This window comes from Aquila chrysaetos, chromosome 8 (genome assembly GCF_900496995.4).
Source record: "Aquila chrysaetos chrysaetos chromosome 8, bAquChr1.4, whole genome shotgun sequence".
Taxonomy (NCBI): Eukaryota; Metazoa; Chordata; class Aves; order Accipitriformes; family Accipitridae; genus Aquila; species Aquila chrysaetos.
In genome coordinates, this window is record NC_044011.1 from 24236868 (window position 1) to 24261257 (window position 24390).

At 37.6% G+C, this 24390-nt stretch overlaps 1 protein-coding gene across 12 annotated transcripts in view; it reads right to left on the reverse strand.

Annotated features, from left to right (window-relative positions):
• Positions 1–24390, reverse strand: part of AKAP7 (A-kinase anchoring protein 7) — an 88874-nt gene that overhangs the window by 30786 nt on the left and 33698 nt on the right. For 8 of the 12 annotated variants that reach the window (XR_003924595.2, XM_030022439.2, XM_030022437.2 and 5 more), the window contains exon 7: positions 21739–21883. Coding sequence is in view for 11 of the 12 variants with exons in the window: in XM_030022439.2 (XP_029878299.1) it covers positions 21739–21883 (145 nt within the window). In the remaining variant the exon portion in view is untranslated. The other 4 variants (XM_030022441.2, XM_041125161.1, XM_030022440.2 and 1 more) reach the window with 4 other exon arrangements.

Here is a 24390-nt window from a genome sequence, read left to right on the forward strand (position 1 = left end):
AAAATCAGAAATGTTGAAGTAATAAACTAAACAATAACATATATTTTTCAGTTTTATGTAGGCATAATTTCCTTCTATACAGACAGATCACATCTACATAGTACCTAAATTTACACGAAACTCCCAGTGCTGTCATCTTTTGACAAGTATGTTTAACAAAGCAGCATATGAAGCACAAAGTCCTCTTGAACTTAAAACCAAGCATCCTTCTGTTAAAACATGCAATAACCATAGTTCTTACTGACCAATTTCTAAGCAGTCCTGGCAATCCATGGATGTCAGGCTGACAATATTCTGTTACGCAGTACTGGAATTGTCACAACCAGTGACAGACCTCTTTTATCCATGTACAAGCCACCTTTTAGGCAAAACTAACAAAGCACATAAGCACAAATGTGGATACAGAGAAGAAACAGGATTTGAGGAGGGCCCTGGCCTTTCAACACTGGCCAGATCAGCCTACGTCTTCTAACTTGCAAGATGAGTGTAGGGACCAGGAAGTCAATTGGAACCTCCAGAGCTGGATATGGTCCATCTTAAGTATTTGGGCATATATTCAGTAACAAAAGTGGGCCTGATCACTTTTTCAGTGCTTTGCTAGCTCAAGGCCTGTAGTCTGTTCTGTTTTGACATCTCTTGAAATTCTGGTGAGATATACGAAGTACATTTTGACAGAAGTTACAGCACAGCAGCAAAGCATTCAGCTGTTTCAGGCACGTAAGTGTGACTGGATATAGAATTATAATAACTCTAGCCTTATGAGGCCTAAACAGCCAAAGTATTATTAAAAATGAACAAGCCCCAAAAGACACTGGTATATATTTTGTTGGGAGGCAGGGAAGCTGGAGGGCACCTTGGGATTGAAACTGAGGGGTGGAATTTTTCCAGGTAAGGCAAGGTGCCATCCTTTACCAAGGGTGGTTGCCTAGATTAGCCAAGATAAACTGGTGCAAAACCAGCAAACAGAACTACTGGCTTCCACCAAGCAGAAATTACAATTTTGAATCTTGGAAAGTATCTCTCTTCAGAACAGATAAAGACTAAGAGAAACTAAAAGGTATTCATTCTAAGCAGAGGCAATTTCAGCCTTCTTAATGCTCCTGAATACTGTTCAGCTGATCCAGAAGGAACCTAGCAAAGCTTTTTTTAGGTGAAGCTTGTGGTACAAATTATGTAAAAAGTGGGTAAGGAAGAAAAGTTGATCTGCATTTCAACTTAGAAGTATTTCTGCACTCAGAACCTAAGCTGTTCCCAAGCCTATGTATATAAACACACACACACAGAGTGCAGAAGAGCGTTTCACTGTAAGCGTTGTTTTGGGAGCACCTACCAAATCAGAATTACAATCCCCATCTAGAAGAAAAACCAGGGATAAACAAATCATCTGTTGAACTTCCCAAAATGCAAACATTTTCCTACTGTGTTTGACAGTGCAGACTATGCCTCTATTTCTTTCCGATACTTGGTTTGTAATGCAGTGTGTAATTCTATCAAATTTTCAATTGTGTCCTTCTGAAAACACTTCCAATTCAATTTTTCTGGAGAAAAACCTTAAATGACTAGACTAAATTAATTTTAAAGTATTTGATTTTCTTACTCTTCAATGGCTTAAGAATATTCCTACAAACATGTTCTATAAAGAAAAAAATGATACTGAGTTGGCATTTGCATTCTAAAACAGAAGTGCCTATTTTAGCTACGCTTTTTAAAACCACATTAAAATACTTCCAGGGAAATCTCACCACTAATATGTGTTTTACAACACTGCCTTCTAGAGAGAGAATCTTGCTCCTATTCACTGTAAATCACTATTTCTGCAAGTTCCATTTGCTGAATGCACTGTACCTTTTCAGCAAAGGCTGGGATGCCAGCCACTGATATGCCTGCCTTCTATTTTAAGTGCAACCTCAGGGCGAGGCTCAAGACCAAATCTGCCAACTGTCCAGATTGTTTACCCTCAGGAATACATTCGGAGCCATGTTTAGAATACGCCATACAGCACTTCTGGGTGAAAACCCCGAATATATTCAAGCTCTGCAGAGTACTCACGGCACTCTTCTTTGTAGAGTGGATGTGTCTATCTGTGGTGTGTATGCCCCGAGGTATCCCATCAATTCCTGCAGTGATGTTGCCTGACTGAGAGCAGGTGTATGAGATGGACTTTATAGTGAATGCCAGCATATAAGAATGTGTCCCCCTTGACATATGAGACTTGTAGATAAGCCCCAAGACAATGACAATGTGAAAAGCTAGGGCAAGGTACACCTCACACTTCAGGGTCTTCCCAAGGTTCACCTTACAAGCCTAAGCCTCTGAGACCTATCAAGCATTCATTTAATTCTACATTCAGCTAGTTCCTGCTGTTGTGGAAAAGAAAGATTAAGGAATGTATAAAAGCAGGGGGACCGAAAACTGAAGCATACGTTAGTTTGGGGGGGGGGGGGGGGAGAAACCCTTTCAAAATCACAAAAAGAAATTTAATCTCTTAGCTTAATACATATTACTAAATGCCACGTGTGAAAAAACAGTGCAATTTAAGTCACGGCAAAAATTTTGGTACTTATATACTTCTTCCTTCTAAAACTTCAAAGGTGAACTGAACAGTTGAGATGAAGCCGGAAAAGAGTTATGTTCATAGCCTGGCAGTCTCTCAATGATTCTGCCAAGCAGTAAGTAGCTAGGGACAGCTGTCATTGTCCAATGATGGTTTACTGAGAGTTAACCTGACTGTGAGGACACCAAAAAAGTTTTAAGGAGAATATAAAAACTTTCCCTTATTTTCAACTTATTGTATAGCAAAATAATGAATTTTTTTTTTCTTATGTGTATAAAAATTAAACAAGAAAAGAGATGTCAATGGCAAGGCTCTAATGACTATGTTCTGATAGCTAAATTGGTAAACCTTAATTTCCAACAAATTATCCCTACGCTGTTTGCCTTTTTTTAAGAGGACTTCCATTATTTGCCCAAATGTTGTTTTGAATATTTTCTTTACTTTTCTGATTTACATTTAGCATTTTTAAATGCTTATTTTGAAGAACAGGAAAACCTGGCTAGCAAGAAAAAGAAGTTAGAGGCCTGTTCTTGTACTTCCTTCCCTTGCTCTCCATTCAAACATGACAAATTTTTATATTTAAAATAAAATGCAATATGAACACAGCACAGTGAGATATTTTTTGCAATGTACATATATTATCAATCACATTATGTCAAAACTTGCTTTCTGGAACACTGAGTGTTATGTATAGTCTAGAAGAACAATTCTTGTTAAAAAAAATCAAAATGAATTTTCCACAAGAACAAGCAAATTGAATAAACTTTTTAAAAAGGAAAAAAAAATTAAAATAAATGGTGACTACTAATATTCTTTCCCTTCAAAGTTTGTCAAGAAAGTCAGTGAAATGCACTGACACTGTATCATAGTTTTGTGTGTCAGATCTGCTAATGCCACTGACCCCAGTCACTATTTTATTGCTGATGTATTGCTTTTCATTATCATTCTATACTAGAATTCTCCTGGGATTTGGAACACTTAGCCCCCTTTCCACTCCTATTGCAACACTCCTCAGTATTGCAACATTTCCCCGATCTCCTACATTTGGAGCTCCAGAGCCCAGATTTGTTAACTTTCTGAGAATATTGCAAAGTTCCTTTTCTCCTGCTTGTTAAAGCTGCTGGTAAGAATGCAAGTCAGGACAGAGTTGACATTCAAAGTCTTTTCTGTAAAATTTTCATTTATTTAAGAGGTACTTGACAGTACAAGAGCAGAAGGCTCCTTAAATATGTATTTTTACAGTCTGAAGAAAAAGTAAATGTTGAATAGACACATGCCCTGTGCTCTTTGAAGTTCTGGAAATGAGTAGTAATAGGTTATTTCTGCTGACTCTCTGGTGAGAACAAAACCCCAGCATTTTAGGTAATTTTTCAATCTTTTGCCATATTATTCTGGCATGCCAGTGCAAATGTGGTATTCAGTGCTGTGCAAATAAATACTTAGCATTAAAGAACAGAAATGAAGGGACCAATGCTAGTTACTGTGCATTACAGCTATGTTTTTAAGATTGTATCAAAGGCTTTTCATGATTCATGGGAGGAAAAAAGGAAAGTAGCATAAACTCAACAAAGGAATCCATGTAAAACTTATATTTAAAAAAAAAAACTAATAAGGTTTTGATGTTGTCAGCTGATAGCACTTGCTAGATTGCTGCACCTTAACATGGTTCACTGAAATGTGCCTGCGTGCTGTCATTTGCTTTGGTAAACTGTATAGCTAACCGAGGAAGACACCTTAACCAATCTGTTTGTTGAGATTATAAAGAAAAAAAAAATGTTTTGAAAGAAAAGGATTAACCCTTGATTCTCTTTCCTTTGAAATAACATATTTCGCCTCAAAGCCTTTCAGAAAAGGAATCTCTGGATCTGAATATATCCTTAAATACCTCCTTTTATTTCACAGCCAACAGTCCTTTGAAAAGATCAGCCACAGTGGGAAGAAGATCTGTGAATGGAGCAGGGAGAAAGAAGGATGCTCTGACCAGTGACCAGGTTCAGTACAGAGAATCCTCAATTTTAAGTGCTTGACTGGCACACACATACAAAACGTGCAGGAAGTCAGACCGATGACCAAGATTGATGGCCAGTTAGGAATTCTAGCTTCCTCCAGGCCATTGAAATGAGTAAGCAGTTTAGTCTTCCAAGTAGTTAATTCTCCACCTTTGCCAGGGCTTTGACCACTGGCAGCTGGCAAAACATCCTTGTTCCAGGCCTGTACCCCACACTTGCGAGACTCCATAGGACCATCATCTTTTCAGCTTACCTAAACCTACTGAGCTCAGCGAAGGGCCAGGTGGGCTAACAGCCCATGCTATAGCAGAGATCAGGCTGGACTACGGAACCATCTCTGGCTTTATACTTCATGCAGCTTCAACAGCTGTTTTTCAGAAATTCAGCGGTCTCCACCTTGAGTTTCAAACAGAAGTCAAATATGGACCCTTCAGGCAGCCCTCTTGTTTGAATTGTTTTATCTTCTTTATGTGCAGCACCATGACTTTCATCTGAGATGCACAATGTAATTTAAAGCAGTATGTATAAGGTTAAGCCCGTATCTACGCCAGCTAAAAATGATACATGGAGTACAATCTTTTGCAGATAGCAAACACGCTAACAAAGTTATTTCAGGAACAACTTTGCTCTCAGTCCTTCCTAAAAAGACAGAAATGGGGCAAAGGAAAATATTTCAGGATCTAGCCCACATACTCTATAATATTGTAAACTTATTGACTGTAATTTTAAAAAGCTGTTTCTTTCCTTTTACAATTTTTTTCTTGCTGTTTTAATTTACACTGTTAAAAGGAAGGGGAAAACAGCATGGAATTTGAAATGTTCATTCTCACAAACAGGCACAAAAAATGCATTCATTATTAATGCATCTTTGCAGCAAGTGTACTGAATAATCTGCATTTACCACTTGCAGGTGACCCTGTAGCATATGGCCAACCAACACATCATAAACACATTACCAAAGCATTGAAAGTTGGATAACTATTGGTGTAATTTTAACCAGTAGGTATTAACATTGCCATGGCTGCCTGTGTGTGAATCTATCAGGTTCACCGTCATGAACAGAAGTGCCAGATAGTCTCTTCTAAAGGATCAGGACAGGCAGTAACTCTGACTCATTTCTTATGGTATTCTGCTCCAAAGTTTTCTTGAGACCAAAGTAGAAAAGTCATTCTAAATGGAAAGGAAAGGAGAACTGGGAATGCCAGCCAGCTTTTGCTTTCTCAGATGACTGTGAACTGAACTCCTTTTGCCTAGTCATACACAGATTCTTGTTATTCCCTTCATACATTCTTCTCAGAAAAAACTAAGTAACACAAAATTCATATCCTGCCGCAAAGTTAACAGAAACTTCTGCTGGAACCCACTCATTGTTTTGCTACAACCCACCCGTTCTTTTGCTACATATCAACAGCCTCCTAATTTTAATATTGATTTAAACAAATAGTTCTGCCAGTTTTCCACTGGCCTCCAATTACAGATGAGATAAAATATTAGAGTTCATTAAAATAAACCTAATTATACTACTTACCCAAGAGACTCAAAAATTAACAGAATATACTCACAGATTTAAAATTAAAATACATACATTTTCAAATAAACTCAAATCAATAAATTATTTTGTAAGTCATTATGCATAAGAGTATTGACTACAATTAATCTGAATGCTATGTATACCTGGAAGAAGTAAAAAGTAAAGTAAGAACAAGTGAAGCAATGCTTGTGCATTATGATTTTCTATCACATCTCTATAAAAAGGCGTAGAAGTGATATCTACTTAATATAAAGTTGGTAACACTGAAACTGCATAATCTGAAAATCCTCCTGGAAATCTATGGAGTCAAAAGTGAGCTAACAGCTAGGAGTGATTTATTGGAAGGTTCTCAATAAAAGCCAGCCAGCACTACACCTAGAAGACTTCCTTGTATCTCCATCTAGAAAGACGCTTATTGTCTTTCAATCTCAGTTTTTAAGATTTATAGCTATGAGGGAAGTGTGTTCTGGAATTTGGTTTCATATATGAACACCTATTCTATTTGAACAAAAATTATATCATTTTGAGAAAAATGTTTTCATTCTTAAAAAGAAAATCAAGAATTGGGAGCTTTGACTGAGATGTCTATATTAACCGAGTACAACATAAGTAACTGAGTGGGCATTCCTACATATTTCTTTACGCCAAGGACACAGTGATATTTATAAAGGTCAAAAAAAAAGGGAATGTGATTCTGCATTTGCTGTCAGAACAAGGAGAGGATACAATATCTACTAAGTGAAATAAGAAATTCTTTCTCCTTTCCTCAGTGTATTGAAAAATATTTCTTTACAAAATGTACTCATGTACAAACAGACTTTAAAAGAAGTAAAATGGTTTCCTTTGTTTGCTCTGGATTCTGTTTACGTCCATAAAATTTCTGTGTACTGTACAAACTACAACTGTGTTTCCCTCCTAGAGAAGGAAGAGAGACATTTGTTTTCATCCTTAGCAATGATAAATATGTTCTGGAGATAGGAGAAATCACTGGTTACACCTTCAGTATCTGCTCTGATTTTTAAGTTGCTGGTTTATACTAATTGATAAAATAGGATTTATCTATCTATTTTAATTACAATGTTAAACATGAACTTTTTACTTAAGTACTAATGAAGCTTTTATGTAAGAATGCAAAAGATAGCATAGCTTGAAAAATAAGCTCACATACAAAAGATAACAACATGCAACAATCAAAAAAGATGCTACTTGAAATGGACATTCATAAACATGTCAGTGTATGAGACTCTCCGAACTGTTTCCAAAGAAAATCAACATTTCAATGAATCATGTACTAACAATACATGCGAAAACAAACATCTGGGCTGTACTCAGTCCAAAGCCTATCATGGGGAATCTAATGCACTACTGATAAGACGCAGCTTTGATATATGTCAAGGTACCATAAGAATCCCATAGTCAAAGGCTGTCCAAACCCACATTTATTCAATGCTTTTCTGGTGTGCTTTTTCTTAACCTCCTCCATGCGAACACCACCCACTTCTGTGGCTAAATTGATTAAAAGGTTTCCAGCAAGAAAAGAGCTGCTTAAAAGGAACATTTTGCATTACCTCACAGTAAAGTAAATACCAGGAGTTATGCTAGGTAGACGTGCATGCATGTGCACATACACAAACATGCAAACACACACACACACAGAGACATATATACATGTATATGTATGTATCAACCCTATACACCGATAATTTGTCTCTAATGAATACTAAAAAAAGACAAGCACCAAACAGAGCATTTAGACAGGAGTGATGTGTCTGCATCCAAAAGCTCAATAAAACCCAATTATTCTACTATTGTCCAGCAGAAGTAGTCATGTTCAGAACTGGCTCAGTTTGAACAGCCTAGGCTCCATCTGCTTAGGATCCAGAAACTGGATGCTCCCTTTGCTAAATCAGCTGCAAGATTAAGAGTCCAGTAAGCATTTTAACATTGTGCCTGTGACCTCCATAAGACTAGACACTCCAAGAAAGAATCACAGGATTAGCGTCTGACTTGGGGCAGCGGCAGGGCTCTTCGGCCCTATGAGATCTGAATTCTTTGCTACTCTGGAGAAGCTCCTTGAAGAACACTGGTGCATCATTCAGCTTCCACGCTAAGCTGCTAGTTGTGGCTTTTCCAGCCTTCAGGGGCTTGAATTCCCCCAAGATGGGGAAAGAAAAAAGCCTTGATATCCAATTTGAGTGGCAATTGTAACCAAACTATGTATGTAATAAGTATTTCCTCTTTAAAATAAAAAAAAGTGAAAGCTGACTTAAGTACCCATGTATCATCAGCAGAGGATACTGGGCTTTGGGTCCCAGTAGGGTGAGTTGCCTGACTCAAAACTCAAAGAAAGAAGAGAGGTGCTGACACAGTTCTTTGTTGGGTGTTTCCCCCTGGCTTGTTCAATGTTCCACTCAGTTCAGCCTGCAATTTCTTGACTGTGCTCTTGAGATACTGGACTCTGCACAGAATTGGAAATGGAGGCATCTCATTCTGGGGCCAAATTCCTACAAGATATTCACCTAAAACCTTTCTTTGACTTGTCAGTTTTGTTTATACACAAAGACATAAAACAAACCCCTCCTTTAATACAAAACAGCAGAACTTGTTAACATAATACACTTATCAAATGCACTTTTCAGTCAGGTAGGTAACATCCATTCAGTCCATGTGTTATATTTCATGGTGCAAAAGACTGTGGACCGGGACTGGGGACCAAAATCTGTTTGGAAAACAGCCCTTAAAAGAGAGTCTGTAGAGAGAATTCTTACTATAATTGCACTAATACCACAAAGTTATTACTACAATTGCACTGATGGACCATTACATTTGAATTAGCACAAATGCAAATTTACGTTGAAAAAATGTATACATGTGACAGAATGCAACCCCTTACAGATTCTTCCATTAAATAAACCAATAAAGACAAAAGTGTTCAAATAAAAAAGCAATAGTCCAAATAGCTACCACTATAAAAGAAAAACTTATTAAATATATGCAGCTGACTAATTCCATGCATTTGAGCACTGCAACTCATCTAGAGTCTATACAAGAGGGATGCTAAGTAGAAGCTCAAAAATATTCAAATATTCAAAAATATTTTGTATTTGACTGTTGCACTCTACTGTATAACTCTTACCTTTAAATCTACCCTACCATGGAGCAATATTCTCCCAAAATAATGTTCTTTTCCTTAGAATTTAATTATGTAAGCCTCACCACCACTGGCCCTGTACCACTGAAGTCCGAAACTGAGAAAGAAGTGAAGAAAAGGACTGAAAGTGATTGGAGAGTTTAAAATTGAAAGGGCAGATAAACAATCACAAAGAACTCCATTTTTAAAACATCTTAGCCCTTGCTCCTCATAAGGAACCTGAATAATTACAGCATCATGCTGAAAACTGGTAATAAGCCAAAAAAGGCCCCATGATACACAGAAGCAGTAAAAATACAGATGATTATTTATCAGGAAATTATTTACAATAGTTTAAAAATAACTAAGGCATTAGGATTTACACATCTGAATTTCAAATTACAGATTTAGGTTTACTTTGAAATATGTGTTTGTTATGCCTATATAGAAAAAATTGTACTATAATATTTTAAACTCCATTTGGAGAAACAGTGTGCCTTCATGTGTTTTGTGTTCTTCAAAATTAAGAAAAGCTATCCCCAAGAATATAAATAACCACTAAGTACATTCAAATCAATCCAGGTAATTATGAAGAAAGATAAACTAGATGTTCTGTATATTTCTGAAAAGAAAAAATATATATGAGAGGCTCTGACTAGGTGACTAGATAACTGCAAGACAATTGGAAGATGTAAATGACTGAGGTAACAGCTCATCTGGATTATGGATGGTAACTGAGATATTTCGAGATTAGCACCTCTACATCTTGGGTAATACGTTAGGAAAGGAAATTACAATGTATAGAAAACCGAATTCACTAATAATAAAGATCACAAAGAATTCAACATATGCTTCTAAAAGAGTACGTCCATAAGTAGGTGTATTTGCAATGTAAAATAATGATTGCTTTTACTTGCTTTCATGTGCAAATAACATTTCTAATATTAAAGATACACTAAGAAGTCTCCTCTTCTGCCAAAGGTTGTATAATATCCTAATCAAGTGATGTAAATTTTTAACATCCAATGTGTTTTGTGTTTGCAATACAATAGATAGGAATGGGGAAGGAAAACTATTGGGCTTGCCTGCATTTGCAAGATAAGACATTAACACTGGCTGGGAATTTTAAAGTACTAAGAGCTGTTTCTGAATAATTCCATATGTGAATGTTCTTATTTTGGAATAAGAGTGCTTTGTTCCTGTTCAGCTTGACCCACTTTCCAAGTCTATTTAATTAGGAACAGTTTTATGTGTAAGAAAGCCTTTTGTTTGTTCTCTTGATTAAAGCAATAAAGCTGAGTATCTAGGGTTTCTGATTCAAAACACCTTAAACATTTAAAAAAAATAAACAAGCTACAGAAACAGTGCCTAGGTGTTAAAATGCAATTGTGGCATTTTCACTGTTTCCCTAAAGAAGTGATTTCAAAGGTAAAAGGTTTTTTAAACAGTTGTCAGTCAGCAATTACTTTCTGCTGTAATCTGTAGGCTGTGGATGGTTACTCAAAATTCTTCAAGACAAAGCTCCTCTTTGCAAAACATGAAGTTACAGCAGAGGTTTTTAAAAGTATATGCCAAAGGGTCAACGGTAGTGTCTCAGGACTTCAGAAATCAAGCTATTTACCTAAAGTAAAACCATGCAGTCTAGAGAGGACAAGAGGAGCTCGCTCTTCCCCTACTCATAGCTGACCCAAATCCAGGCAAACAGAATCTGCGGCACCAACTCAAGCTGTCATGCTCAGCACTGTGCCAATCACATACACCCAGATACCTGCTCAGAATGCAAGCTGTGTGCATCCATCCTGACGCAGAAAATACAGTGCAGACATGTTTAGAAACTTAAAAAATTGGAAGCCTAACTTCAGGTGTCTGTAAGTATGTCTAATAAGTAAGGGTATGTATGTATGTTTGACCTAGGCCTGGTACCACAGCTTTGGCCACATAAGTCTCCTGAGCTACTGACACTTGTGTAGAAATTAGTACATAGCTAAACACTATAGCATCAGCCTGCAGACGGCAGCCAACACTTGAGAAGCAGGAAGAGCAGCTTCTTTAAGCACTGTCATCTCCAACTGATCCCAAGTGCTCCTTGTCTGTTCCACAGCACAAGCATGCAGGGTAGCTTAAACCACTAAAGTAATATCAGTTTATGTCATGAGTGGTTAACACATTTAATCTTGCAATGGAACACAGGAATGTTCACATAGCATGAAAAGCAGTGTAAAAAAGTTGTATCTGATGTATTGCTCAGACATTTATTATTGGCTGTAAATGGCGAGGTTTGGCACTGTTCTGCCTACAGTGGTTCTATTCTAACCCACGTCCTCTGGTAAATCTTCAAGCTGTGGGGCAGGGGGATTAACCCCAATGCTGGACGGTCCCCCAGCTGGATGGCTGACAAATAAGGGCCCACAGGCAGACTCTGACATACTTCACTGAGAAGAAATGGAAACTCTTCACCTATGTAATAAAGCAACATGTTTATGAATTGTATGTTGCACCCTCCCAGAAAGTTCTCTAAACTGCATGAGTGACACCCTCCAACCGTTTGTACCCAACAGATCTGTATAACTGTCCTATAAACAGAAGAAGGGTGGTTCAGATTTCTCTCCTGTCATTAAATCTTAATTCAGATGTTAAATGTTTGATCATCATTTGAAAAATAGAAGATCGCATACTATGTATTCAGCGGGTACTGTGATGGCCCTTTCTGATGTGCTTAAGAACAGATTAAAACTTCAAGTAAATTGGCAGGCTACTGTTAAGACAATAATGTCATGTTTTAGCTTGTGGTTGATGTAATCTCGCTCTTACATTCTATGGCTTCCGTGAGAAGCAGCGCATTGCTGCTTTCTAGGAAACAAGAAATGACACTATATGCCACACTAACAATGCCTCTTTAAAATCTGTCACATTTTATCTTGAAATTATTTCCACTGAAAAGAAACCACTTTTACAAATACCAGGGGCTTCAAAAAAAATTTATATACAGTCTAGAATAAAACTAAATTATCACCTGTACCTATTCGTTGCTGAGTACTGTTCTGAAAGAGAAATGTAAGTTGTGGTGTTAAGCAAAACAAGCCCTTTTCCTCAACAACTACATTTTTATGTCAATGTTTGTATTATCCCTGAAGTACAGATATCTATTCTATGTCTTATCTTAGAATACCTCACAGGGATTATGTAGGAAGCATAGCAGACTCTCTCTGTGTAACCATGCAGCACACTGGCTAAGCTCTTCAGATCTACACTAACCATCAACAGCTGAAAAATGGTGACATTTGAACAATGGAAAACTGGTTTTCCTTTCACTCCATGTCCTTCAAAGTACTGAAAAACACTCCTCACAGGAATTGCAACCTTCCATTTGATGTTAAGACTATACAATAAATACATATCAACAAAAGCAACATCCTAGCTAGGAAAATTTTAAGAATAAAAACTAATTATCTTTCACTGATCTACTCAATGACAGAATATTACATATTTAATTTGTTCCTCACCTCCTAGGCGGTCTGTTTACTTTTTGCAATTAACATATCTTGAAATTAATGTTTTCATATTTTCAATTATTTTTAATATATTAAAATTAGGAATAAATTAGTTGTTTGGTCACCAAAGTCTGCTTGAGGAAAAATGTCTTTAAAGCAGAAATACTTAAGATACAAAAAACCTGCTGCATATTATTAAATTGTGTATTATAGCTTACTATGTTATGTTGTAAAAAATCAATTCTGTCTTTTTTATATACTCAACTAAATTTTCAGTCATGAATCACATTCTTACTGATGTCAAATATGCTTTTGTGCTTTCCTGTCAGATTTACTTCATCAGTTTTATCGCATTGTCTGCACATATTTTTGAAAGTCATTTATGGAAAATCTTATTTTTGCTTATTTTCAACTACTGATAACAGCTCTCCACGAAAACACATCACTACTTCAAACACCATTTTGTTGAAAAATAAAAGGACAATAGCCTTTTGAATAGAATTACATTATGGTATTTTTAAAAGAAAATTGCAAAAATTATCCTGTACAATAAAGCAAATACTACATACCTCATAATCACAGAATCACGAATCACAGAATCACACAAGGTGATGAGAAGGTTTTACTTACTTTCAGTATTAGGAGATGAATGATTGAATTCTAAACACCATGTTCCTGTCTTTAAAGCTCCCCGTCACTTTCTAATGAAAAGTTTGTTACACAGTTGCCAATATTAAAGCTCAGAGTCAGAGATGTTAGAATTTGCCCTCAAAACAATGAAATATTATTCTGAAATGAAAATTTCCACTTTCGAACCATATTTACATTGGTTATTTCCCTCTCAATCAGCTTGTTCTCCTCCTTATCCACGCACAGAATGTATCAATATAGCTTTTCAGCTATAACTGGTACTACAAAATTAATGTAAAAATGCTATCTCATTATGAAGAATGCTGTACTAATGGTCAATGTTTCAACAGCAGAAGAATACCAAATACAGAAGAAACTGCCCAATGTAGTGATATGTGATGAGATATGCTGCTACAACTAAAGAGAACATCCCACCAAGTTCTAATGTAAGACTAGTGAAAAGGAATCAATAGGGGACCACTCTGTTCTTGGTAGTGAATGGAAAATATTTGATGTGTGTAAGAAACCACTGGATCATCACTTTCTAGTCACTGTCCATAAAAAGCTTGGCTTCTAGGTTAAGAACTAAAATATGAGTGTTTCTCTGCCATGTTTAAAAGAATCATTTTTATAAGTCAATATTCTACCACACAACTCTGCTAAGAAATAGTGCTTCAGGGAAAGACTTTGCTGATTAGCACACAATACCTGTTGCTTTTTATGTAGGCAAAGAGTTATTAAGCATACTGCATGCATAAAATTGCAGCAGCTGTGGATAAACTCAACACAAACAGTGAATTAATTACTAATTTTGAATGTTAAGAAATAGCTCCTGGGAAGCTGCCCAAGACATTTTTATCCAAAAGCAGTATGACTGCCATATTATTAATTAAAATTTGGGAGGAGTGCCACAGATATGCAAGAAACTCAAGAGCAGTAACTCACAACCTTACAAGAGTTGTAACTCACAACTCACAATAGAGTGGAGAAAGTAGAGGCTAGCTTACAAATAGTCTATCAAGGAAATTAAAATAAGAAATGAAACAGACCTAGAGGTATTTTGAAATTATAGGAAAAGAAGAAAGAAGGACAGATAACAGATAAAATCAAAGAATGATTCATTATTTTAGAAGAAGTGATTCACTGTCATGCAAGTAAGAAGGAGTGTAAAAGAAACCGACACACGGTATGTTTAATTTTGCAGGATGTAGAATCTGGACAATTAAAACAGCATTTACTTGGTTACCATTGCTGTTTCCAATGTGAGAAAATGTTTAATTGCTGTATGAATAAAATCAATCACATTTAGGTCAAACCATCTGTGGACAGAGAAGCAGGAGAGTATCTAAAGGAGACAAGTGCCAGTCTTTCTCTTCATTTAAGCCAGTGTCACTTTAAAAACATTTCAGACAAACTGGCCAAACTTCATATTTCAGACTGTATTTGAACCCTCTTCTTCCCTGATGATGAAGGTGTAATATTACTGTATTTTTTGCTTGACACTGTAAGTGCATTTTTTAAAAAAAGCAAACCAAGGGATATTGACCATCTATCCAACTATCAATTGGTTTGCAATTTTACTTTCAGTCTTCTATTTCTTCTCAGTATTATGTTGAGTTCATAGAGTGACGCTATCATATCTGTTTTCTATTTCAGATACAGATGAGTCCCTTCCTCTGTTCTTCTTTCTTCTGTAATTCTTTCTTCTTTGTAGGTATCCCCCAAATCTGTTGCTGACAAACTTGTCTTCAGTCTTACACAACGTACCACCAGGAGCACCTTGTTCTTTGTTTGAGACATTGGTGTTGAGTAGCTGCCTGGCTAACATTGTAAAATGTAATGCGGAAGCATAAACTGCACCACTAAATCCTAACTCAAGGTTATTAAAGTTCAAGTAACTAAAAAGTTACTTAAATGATTCAAATAATTTAAGCCTAACAGCAGCAATCTACAAGAATCAATTTCGTTTGTAACATGTTCCGTTCATAACGTTACTGATCTCCCTCAGAAATGTGAAGCTTGCAAATATAATGCATCTTTTTGCCATTAAGTTGAAACTTTTTATCTTCATATATATATAAAAAATTAGCAAGCAAGCTAATTAACAAATATTAACAACTGTTCAAGTAGTGTATCTTAGACTCACATCTTGCCTATGTTAGATACCTCTTAGATCTTGCCTGTCTTACATACACATTTTAGGACAGGATGAACAACTTTCTTTAAGTGTCTCCCGTTTCAGAGAGACTGTAGAAGGTACCTTGATGACAAGGTCAGACTGGACACTGAACCTGTACATAGTTCCACTGAAATGTAAATCGACCCACTAATGTTCTGCTACTTAAAAAGACATCTGTTTGAGGTATTATTTGAGCAGCAAGGAGCATTACCTTTTACCATATTATTATACTTTTCTCCAGATAAAATAGATGTTTGTAGTCTGATATTTCAATTTCCATATTGCTACTGCTAGATTGCAGGGGAACTGTAACGGCACTTTAACCTCCAACTTGGCATGTATTCCAGATATATGAGTTCTGGCTGTGCAAAAAGTAAGAGCAACCTGCTGGGTGGTTTCCACCAAGGAACAGACTTTTTGAAGTTTTTCTACCTCAGAGATAGCACAGGGAAGTCTGATATATAAACTTCTTACTAGACACTCAGGAGAATCTTATATTTTTTTTATTCAGTTTACCGGCTGAATACAGCTTGGCATGTGATAACTTTCTTTAATGTATATATAATATAATTTTAAATTATATTACTATAAACAAATTCTCCTTGAAACAAGTCTACAAAAATCTTCATGAATGGATCCTAAAAACATTTAGGAGAGATACTTAATGCTAAAGGCATATTTAACATAAGAAGATTTACATAATGCTCCCTTTGATGTTCAGAGGGTCTATTGAATATCTGCACCGTGATATAAAGAACTGACCAATCATTTAGGTGAAGGTGTGTATATTGAGAAGCTCAACTCATTCCAGCATTCTCTGGTCTTCTTTGGGATTTGAGGTGACATACAACAGCTGCCATGAGGTGGGTGGTCTGAAGAAGGACAATTTGTTGGTTTGCTGTTTTGTTTGCTTTAAAGAATAAACTGGACTCTACTTTGAGAATGAAGCTTCAACATTATTGTCACTGTCACATCAAATATTAACTCCTGAATACATACCCTGTGGGGCTAGCATGCAGATGCAGAGAAATCTTCTGGTGCAGATGTCTGTAGGATCTGCTGAAGATAGTGGATGCTGCTCTGTAACATACTGTCAAAGCCTGTTTACCTGCTGTGCATATTGCTGCAGCTCAGCAGGTGTTTTGCCTCTGCCTTTATTCATATTGATCTTTTATGCTTCTCATATTTTTAAACATGGTTTTAAAATGTGCAGCTACTAAGTTGCTGTGTGTTGTGGCACTTATTAGCCATGGTAATATGCAATTCTTTGTTGTGTTTGGATTTCTGTTTCTAACATTAGTTCTGATCCTTTTTTAGATCTTTTCATCTTATTAGATGCATAACACTCCAGTCTGGCCCAAACTCTAGGTAACAAAAAGTAAATACTGTTTTTGTATTTTCTGTGCACTTCAAGGAAAGAAGATAACTACTTGAATACACATACACATAGAAAGAACTACACCTGGATACAGTGTTTTGTCTGTATCAAGTAATTTTCAAATTTCACTGTTTCTGATGGATTAATAGAACTGCATTAACTCCCTCCTGTGTTTATTGTAATGTCCTAGCTACCTATAGTTACTAAAAACCCTATTGAAATCACATTTTAAAACATTTTAAAATGAGTTTTTCAAAATTCATTAAAACATAGTTTCTTCTTCTCTGAAACTAAAAAATAAGTTATTTAAACTCTGTTCCAATATAGCTGTTTTCCTTCTCCTATTGGCTTTAGATAAATATATATTATCATGTACAAACCCAGAAAATTAAATTCATGTATTTGGCCAAGATGCATCTATGTCCACATAGGACTGAGAAAAGTGGGCATAATAATACTACACTTTCTTAATGTCGTATCAGTGAAGAACATCCATTCAAATACTATGGCTAGAGAAAGCCAGATGTAGCACTCATGTAAAAATAATTCAGAAGAGAATTCTGTTCGGACTGTGAAAATGACACTTCCCATAAATTCTTTACGCATTGTCACACCAGGATTGAGTTGAAGCCAAACAGGCATCTGATTCTTGCTTTGAATACCAGTTGATTGACTGCTGTTATAAACCATTTAATGGGACTCATATTCAAAAGACAGCTGAAAGAATAACTGTCTCATTTTAGCATTCTGAAATGTCAGTAACACAGCAAGTTCAAGAAGAGAGATTTAAACAAATATTTTGAAAAAACATTGTCAATATCTACCAAATATACTACTAAACAGCTTTCATTTGTAATGAGTTATTTACCAAATTCCTTAATCAGATACATATTCCAAAATATTCTGAAGTGTATTTGTGAAAAGCGGAGCCTCAATTTTACCTAAATGAAAAATTTCATAGCATGTTAAATAATCTTGTAATTTCTCTTTAAGCATTTGGATGCACATAAATAATATTTGAATGTACATACATGTACAGAAGACATTAGATATATAATTATATACACAGATATAAACATAACTATGAGACATGCATAACACAAGGTAGTAAGTATAATATATTTAGATAGATAAATAGATAGACAGATAGATATGTATAAATATATCTCACTTTGATTTTGACTGCTCTGGATTTTGCAATAGTGCTGTCACTAATTTAAACAGACATCCTACACTTCCTTTCCTCTGTACTGCCTTTGATTTGTTTTGTAACAGCCTACCTAAGCTAAATAAAGGTGGCCCTAAGAGCAAACAAAAACATTAACAGCAAATGGCATTTGTGAAGTGCCTGACATGTTTAAAGTATTGCATAAGTATTTGTTATGTGTTTGTGTGGCGTGGGTTTTTTTGGTAGCAGGGAAGGGGCCGCAGGGACAGCCCCTGTGAGAAGCTTCTAGAAGCTCCCCCAGCTCCAAGTCGGACCCGCCTCTGGCCCAGGCTGAGCCCATCAGTGATGGTGGCAACACCTGTGGGAGAGCAGATTTAAGAGGGGAAACCTGCAGTGAGTAGGGGATTGGAATGTGAGAGGAACCCCTCTGCAGATACCGAGGTCGGTGGGGGAGGAGGGGCGCCTGAGGAGGTGGATGTCCCTGCAGCCCGTGGTCAGACGGCAGGCTGTCCCCCCCCAGCCCGTGGAGGTGAACGGTGGAGCGGAGGCCCCCCAAGATGGCCGTGACTCCATGGGAAAGCCCACGCTGGAGCAGTGTGTGACTGAAGATCAGCCCGCGGAAAGGACCCACAGCAGGGAAGTTTGGGAAGAACTGAAGCCCGCAGAAAGGACCCACGCCAGGGAAGTTTGTGAGGAACCGCAGCCCGTGGAAAGGACTCATGTTGGAGAAGTTCATGAAGGACTGTCTCCCGTGGGAGGTACCCCATGGTGGAGCAGGGGACGAGTGAGTTGTCCTCCCCCTGAGGAGGAAGGAGCGGCAGAGACAATGTGTGGTGACCTGACCTCAACCCCCATCCCCTGTTCCCCTGTGCCGCCATGGGGAGGAGGTGGAGAGAACCGGGAGTGGAGTTGAGCTGGAAAGGAGGGAGGGGTGGGGGGAAGGCGTTTTAAGATTTGGGGTTTACTTCTCATTATCCTTGTTTTGATTTGATTGCTAGTAAATTAAATTGATTCTGTTTCTTCCCCGAGTTGAACCTGTCTTTTGCCCGTGACCATAAGTGGTGAGTGATCCCTCCTAGTCCTTATCTTGACCCACGAGCCTGTCTTTATATTTTCTTCTCATCCCACCAAGGCCAGGGTGGGAGTGAGGGAGCCGCTGCATTGGTGCTTTGTTACCGGCTGGGCTTAAACCACGACAGTATTTAATCATAAGTCCTCAAAACAGTCCTCAAGACCAGTGAGCACTTCCACCAGCAATGCTGCAGCACAGGGAAACAAGTTACCACAAGGCAGAAACCAGGTTGGCACCAAAGCCATACCCAGAGTCCTGGAACCAGCACTAACTTTTAATAGTGCTGTTTATGTAAAGCTAGGCCAAACAACAGAAATTTAGAAGTAGTACTAACTGTTCATGAACACCCTTTGTCTCCAACACAGTGTTAGTTTTATAGCATTAAGAATGAAACAATCCAGCTTGAAAAGTGGCTGAAAACCAGCAGATGAGGCATCAGGTATAACCTGCCTATTAACCAGGTATAGTTTTTATGATTATAAAAAAACCAATATGTGCTTAGGAAAAATGAAGTATAATGCATTATTCACATGTATTTCTGTCAATGATAAGCCTTTGAAAGATGGATCTTTCCATCAAAATTAGGTCAACTGGAAGAGGTGCCTGGATCAGAAGTTTTCCTTTTGTGCTCATCGTAACTTTAAAGTTTTTGCAGAATCTGGGGATGGACACGGTACCTTCACAAAGTCTTCAAATTCTTGAGATTTCTTAGTCCTTAACAATGTATCTTCATAACAAACAGAAGTTTTCATCTTTTTGAGATTCCTTATTACTTAAGGATGAAGACAGGGCTTTCCTTTAAAACTGTCCACACAAGAAAAGATTCCAGTGAAGATGTTTCTATTCAGCTAGTTGGGATGGCAACGGTCTTGGAAGATTTCCTTGATGTTGCGTGTTTTGTTCTTTCTTTCTGAGGATATGATCATTCCTTGGTCACGAACATTTTCATTACTAAGGCTAGCATGTTTTGGAGTGGGAAACGTTAGATCCACTGAATAATTTGTTTGCTGGAATGATTTCTGGTCAATTTTTTTTTTTTATATTTCTGTGTATTACCAGAAATCTTGAAAATGTTGCGAGGTATATGAGAACAAATTTATCATAGTCTTCAAGTAAACATTATATTGCTGAGGCTCCTTGTAAAAGATTTTTCACATTTCTTTCCTGTTATTCGAGGATCCATACAAGAACAGATACTCTCTTTTCCTTAAGTAGGTCAAAGTTAAGACTTTGCTTTATTAAGATTTATTAAGACTGTCCATATTCTTGCTGAGATGGAGCTATTGCTCATTGACAACATGCCAAATAGATATTTGCTCTATTTCTAAATTTCTACTTCTAAAGAAAAAAGACAAAGTTAAGTCTTCACTGAACTTTCAGTATGAATTTCAGTATCCTATGCCTTCTAACATCACTACATTCAACCTTTGACATGACTGCAACAAAGAAAAAATAATCCCAAAAACATAAAACCCAAGCTGTACCAGTACAAAGAAGAAAAAATATAACCTGACCTCCAAAGACCATGACCTGTTCCCTACTATAAACCTGCCTTTTGAGACTCACCTCTAACATGACATATATAAAAAATCAGCCTAATTAGGAGAGATGAAAAAAGCAATTAATATAAAAAATTTTGCATTTTGCTGTATTACTACTTGACCATCTTCCCATGTCATCTGATTTCTTAGAGATCTGCAGGTGCACGAATGGTATTTTTAAAGATATTCCCAACATATCACACAATACATTCCTAGATTTAAAGGGATGAATGCATTTAAGAAAAAATCCTCAATGTTCTCCAGTTATTCCACTTAGAGTGTTTTAACTCATGTTCTTCATATAACTAATAGCAGCCCCAAGATCCATTATCAGCTACTGGGAACTAACCATCTCAGAGAGTTTTATTGTACAAGCCATTATCCCATAGTCTCTCAGTCCATAGACCTTCCATGTATACCATCTGAAGTTCCAGCTATACAGGACGTGTGGCAGAAATGAGAAAACAAGCCTAGAATACTAATCATAGGGATGTGAAGCTTCTGTTCAGATAAAGCAGGAGGACACAGCTGTGATTTCTAGCATTGTAATGATCTAGGCAAGGTGTCTGTACAATGTTTGAAGTCTTGATGGTATTCTGAACAGTTATTATGAAATCTGTTGTACCACTTAAATGCTCTCTGTATATTAATATAGTCCAAGTAAGGTCACATCTCTGCCAAACCACAGACGTTTCACTGAGCTTTAATCATCTATTATTACCACATCTAATCTAACTTAGTCACACAGGCTGTCTTTATAGTCAACAGAGAGATGAGCAGCTCTGGAGAGTGATACATCTCACTTATCTTAAACACTCATTTCAGGATGAGAAATGGAACTGGATTCTGGGGATGGACAGTTGAACACAAACTTTAGCTGTCAGCAAGAAGCACTGCACAGTGTTCCTGGAGAGCCAGGGTTGAAGGACAGACTTCTGTCAGACTCCATGGATATTATTAGAAGAACTGCCTAATATACGCTCCAGAAAAAAAACGGCTTTTCAGGCATATAACTTATAGACACAATTGATATAAGAGGAAAATTATGTACTTACCAAAAAGAATAGAGGACTCACAGTAGTAGTAACCATTTGGTTGCTTTTTTTTCAACATGGAGCAAAGATCTAGGCGGTGCAGGATTTCAACTCCAAAATAATGGCTTTTAAAATCTTCATACAAGCTTGAGTCAATTTTTTTCACCTTTAAACAGCAACATAATATTCAATTAGCCATTCTACTAGAAGACTGAATTTTCATATTTAATTCCTATAGTTTTCATTTTAACCAGAGGTATAGTTAGGATGGAAAACTACTTCAAGATGCAAAAAGAATACTGAAACAATAATGTGCCAAATCTTCTGTTTTAGTTAAGCACTGTCTGCTGCAGAGCTTAAACAAGGAAATAAAAGTGTCATTACTTCTCCTTTCTACCCCTCCCTCTTCAGTCCTGTAGGAAACAGTTTGACATACACAATGCTACAACTGCTTTAACTTCCAATGGTTTGCAACAGTCTTCATGGAACATGCAACTGGAAATTATTCTTGCTGTCATCACTGAGCATGCTACTACAAGGAACAATCTCAAATGTTTGTCCAGGGCAGTTTTCTGGGTCTTTAAAATCACCAAACAGGAAAATGTGGTTGTATTTAACTAGCACTAGACTTTTTATCTCAGTAAATCTAAAAACTTACAGTGATTTATAGTATCAGTATCATTATGTAGTTTTGCATATATGAAGTGGAACATAATAAATATTCTATTAGGCTGTTTTCAGAAAACCTCATTTCAGTAGTTATTTTAAGAGTTTAGGGCTCCTTGTTCCATCATATTTTCAATAAAAATAGATGATCTCTGTAGAAATTCAGTATTTTCTCCTTCAATCTACCTCACAATAATGCTGTTTGCTTTTTAAAAATTGTTGCTATATGCTAAGGGATGTTACGAGCTGCCTCCAGCAGCTCCAGCCCAGGGCTCCCTCCTGCCTGGCTGCTGGAGCCCAGCCCCATGCCCCAGGGAACCAGGGTCTCTTATGGATGTACCTGCTGTTTTCACGTCCCAGAGACATGTATATCATGCTCAGGGGACATGGACACAGCTGGCTACACAGGCTGCCACAGACAAGGTGCTGCCTTCAAGAGCACCCACATACATGGCTCACGAGACAGAAGTGTGGACAGCCCCCAGCAGAGACAGAAGGTCACTGGTGCAGGCACACATATGACTCTCTCCAGGTTCACAAGCACATGCACGTTTGTGCATCCCCCAAGCACTGTCACAGCCCCTCTGTCTGCCTGGCACCCCTGCCCAGATCCCAGGTCTCCTTACCCACCACACGGGTCCCCTATTTGCCGGCTGGTCCAGCTCAAGGTTTGGTAGTGAACACCCACACCTCTCACACACACACCATTTGGGGAAGATATAGACATCTGCCCGCAGCAGCCAGCACCCAGCACACTGGCGTGGTCAGACAAGCGCACCTACCAGCCCCGTTTTACACGGGACTGACCCCTTTTACACCCCATTCTGTCCAGTCCTCCTTTGTTCCTCCTCATCCCCTTCCCCTGCACATCCCCCATCCGTTTGCACAGTCCCACCAATACCCTGGACCCTCAGCTTTACATCCCCAAGAGCTGCAAAGTTCCAGTTTGCCTGCAGTTTCTTGACAGGCCATCAATTAGTGTGACTGACAAGGTTTGTTACTTGATTTTGGGTACTATGTTTGACAGGTTTATGTCTCTGTGTATTTTGTTTACGGCTTCCCCCTTTCCCTTACTCTTCCATTTGACAAAGTCCTCAACCAGACATTCCTATTGAAATAAACATCCCCACACTCCACATGCCCTTATCAGTCCATGTGGCTGACCAGCTTTGGCTCTTGTTACTGCCTCCCTTATCATACATTGGTCAAGTTTGTGACTCTGTATGTGTTGTTTAGAGCCTCCTCCTTTCATTACTATCCCCTTCTGCACTGAAAAGGTCCTTCACCAGACACCCTAAAGGAGACAGATGCTGTCTCCTTCCTTGCACCCTGACACTATATATGTTCATGTGAGCATCACGCTCACGCATTTCTTGTGGTGCTTCATTCACAATTACTCATATGCAAGATGGGCTCTCTCTAATTTAGAGACTTTTGGTCGTCTCTAGTAAATTAGACTTTTGGTCCCCTAAACTCTAATTTCGAGAAGGTCAGAAATGTCTTTCCATTTCCTTAATCTCTGAAATAATGACATCTAGTGGTGGATGTTTTTCATTTTGCGTACACAATCTCCTTGGAAGTCTACATTTATTCCAGCCTCACTGTCATTATTCAAAATTTGATCTTCTATGGCTAGATTAGTCTTACATACTAAGGTTATTTTGAAATTAAATCATCACTCTTTGGTTTTTGGCTGACAGTTCTTTGAAATACATTTAGACATCAATCAGTAATAAAAAAAGACCTTTTCAGCCAGGAGAACACTTGTCAATAATGTGAAGCCTTGAGTACTTGTGGAACAAAATGAAGAAAAGATCAAAATCACTACTTCACGCTCCAATAAAAAAATACCATTTACAAGAGGTTGGGATGTTGCTTGTCAAAAACAGATTGGTAAGGTGTGAATCAAATGTTGAATGCTCAGGAATTGAGTGATGCTTGTGATGCACTACTGAAAGATATTTGGAAAAGCAGCCATGGAAAAACTGTATGATATTTTTAGTAACT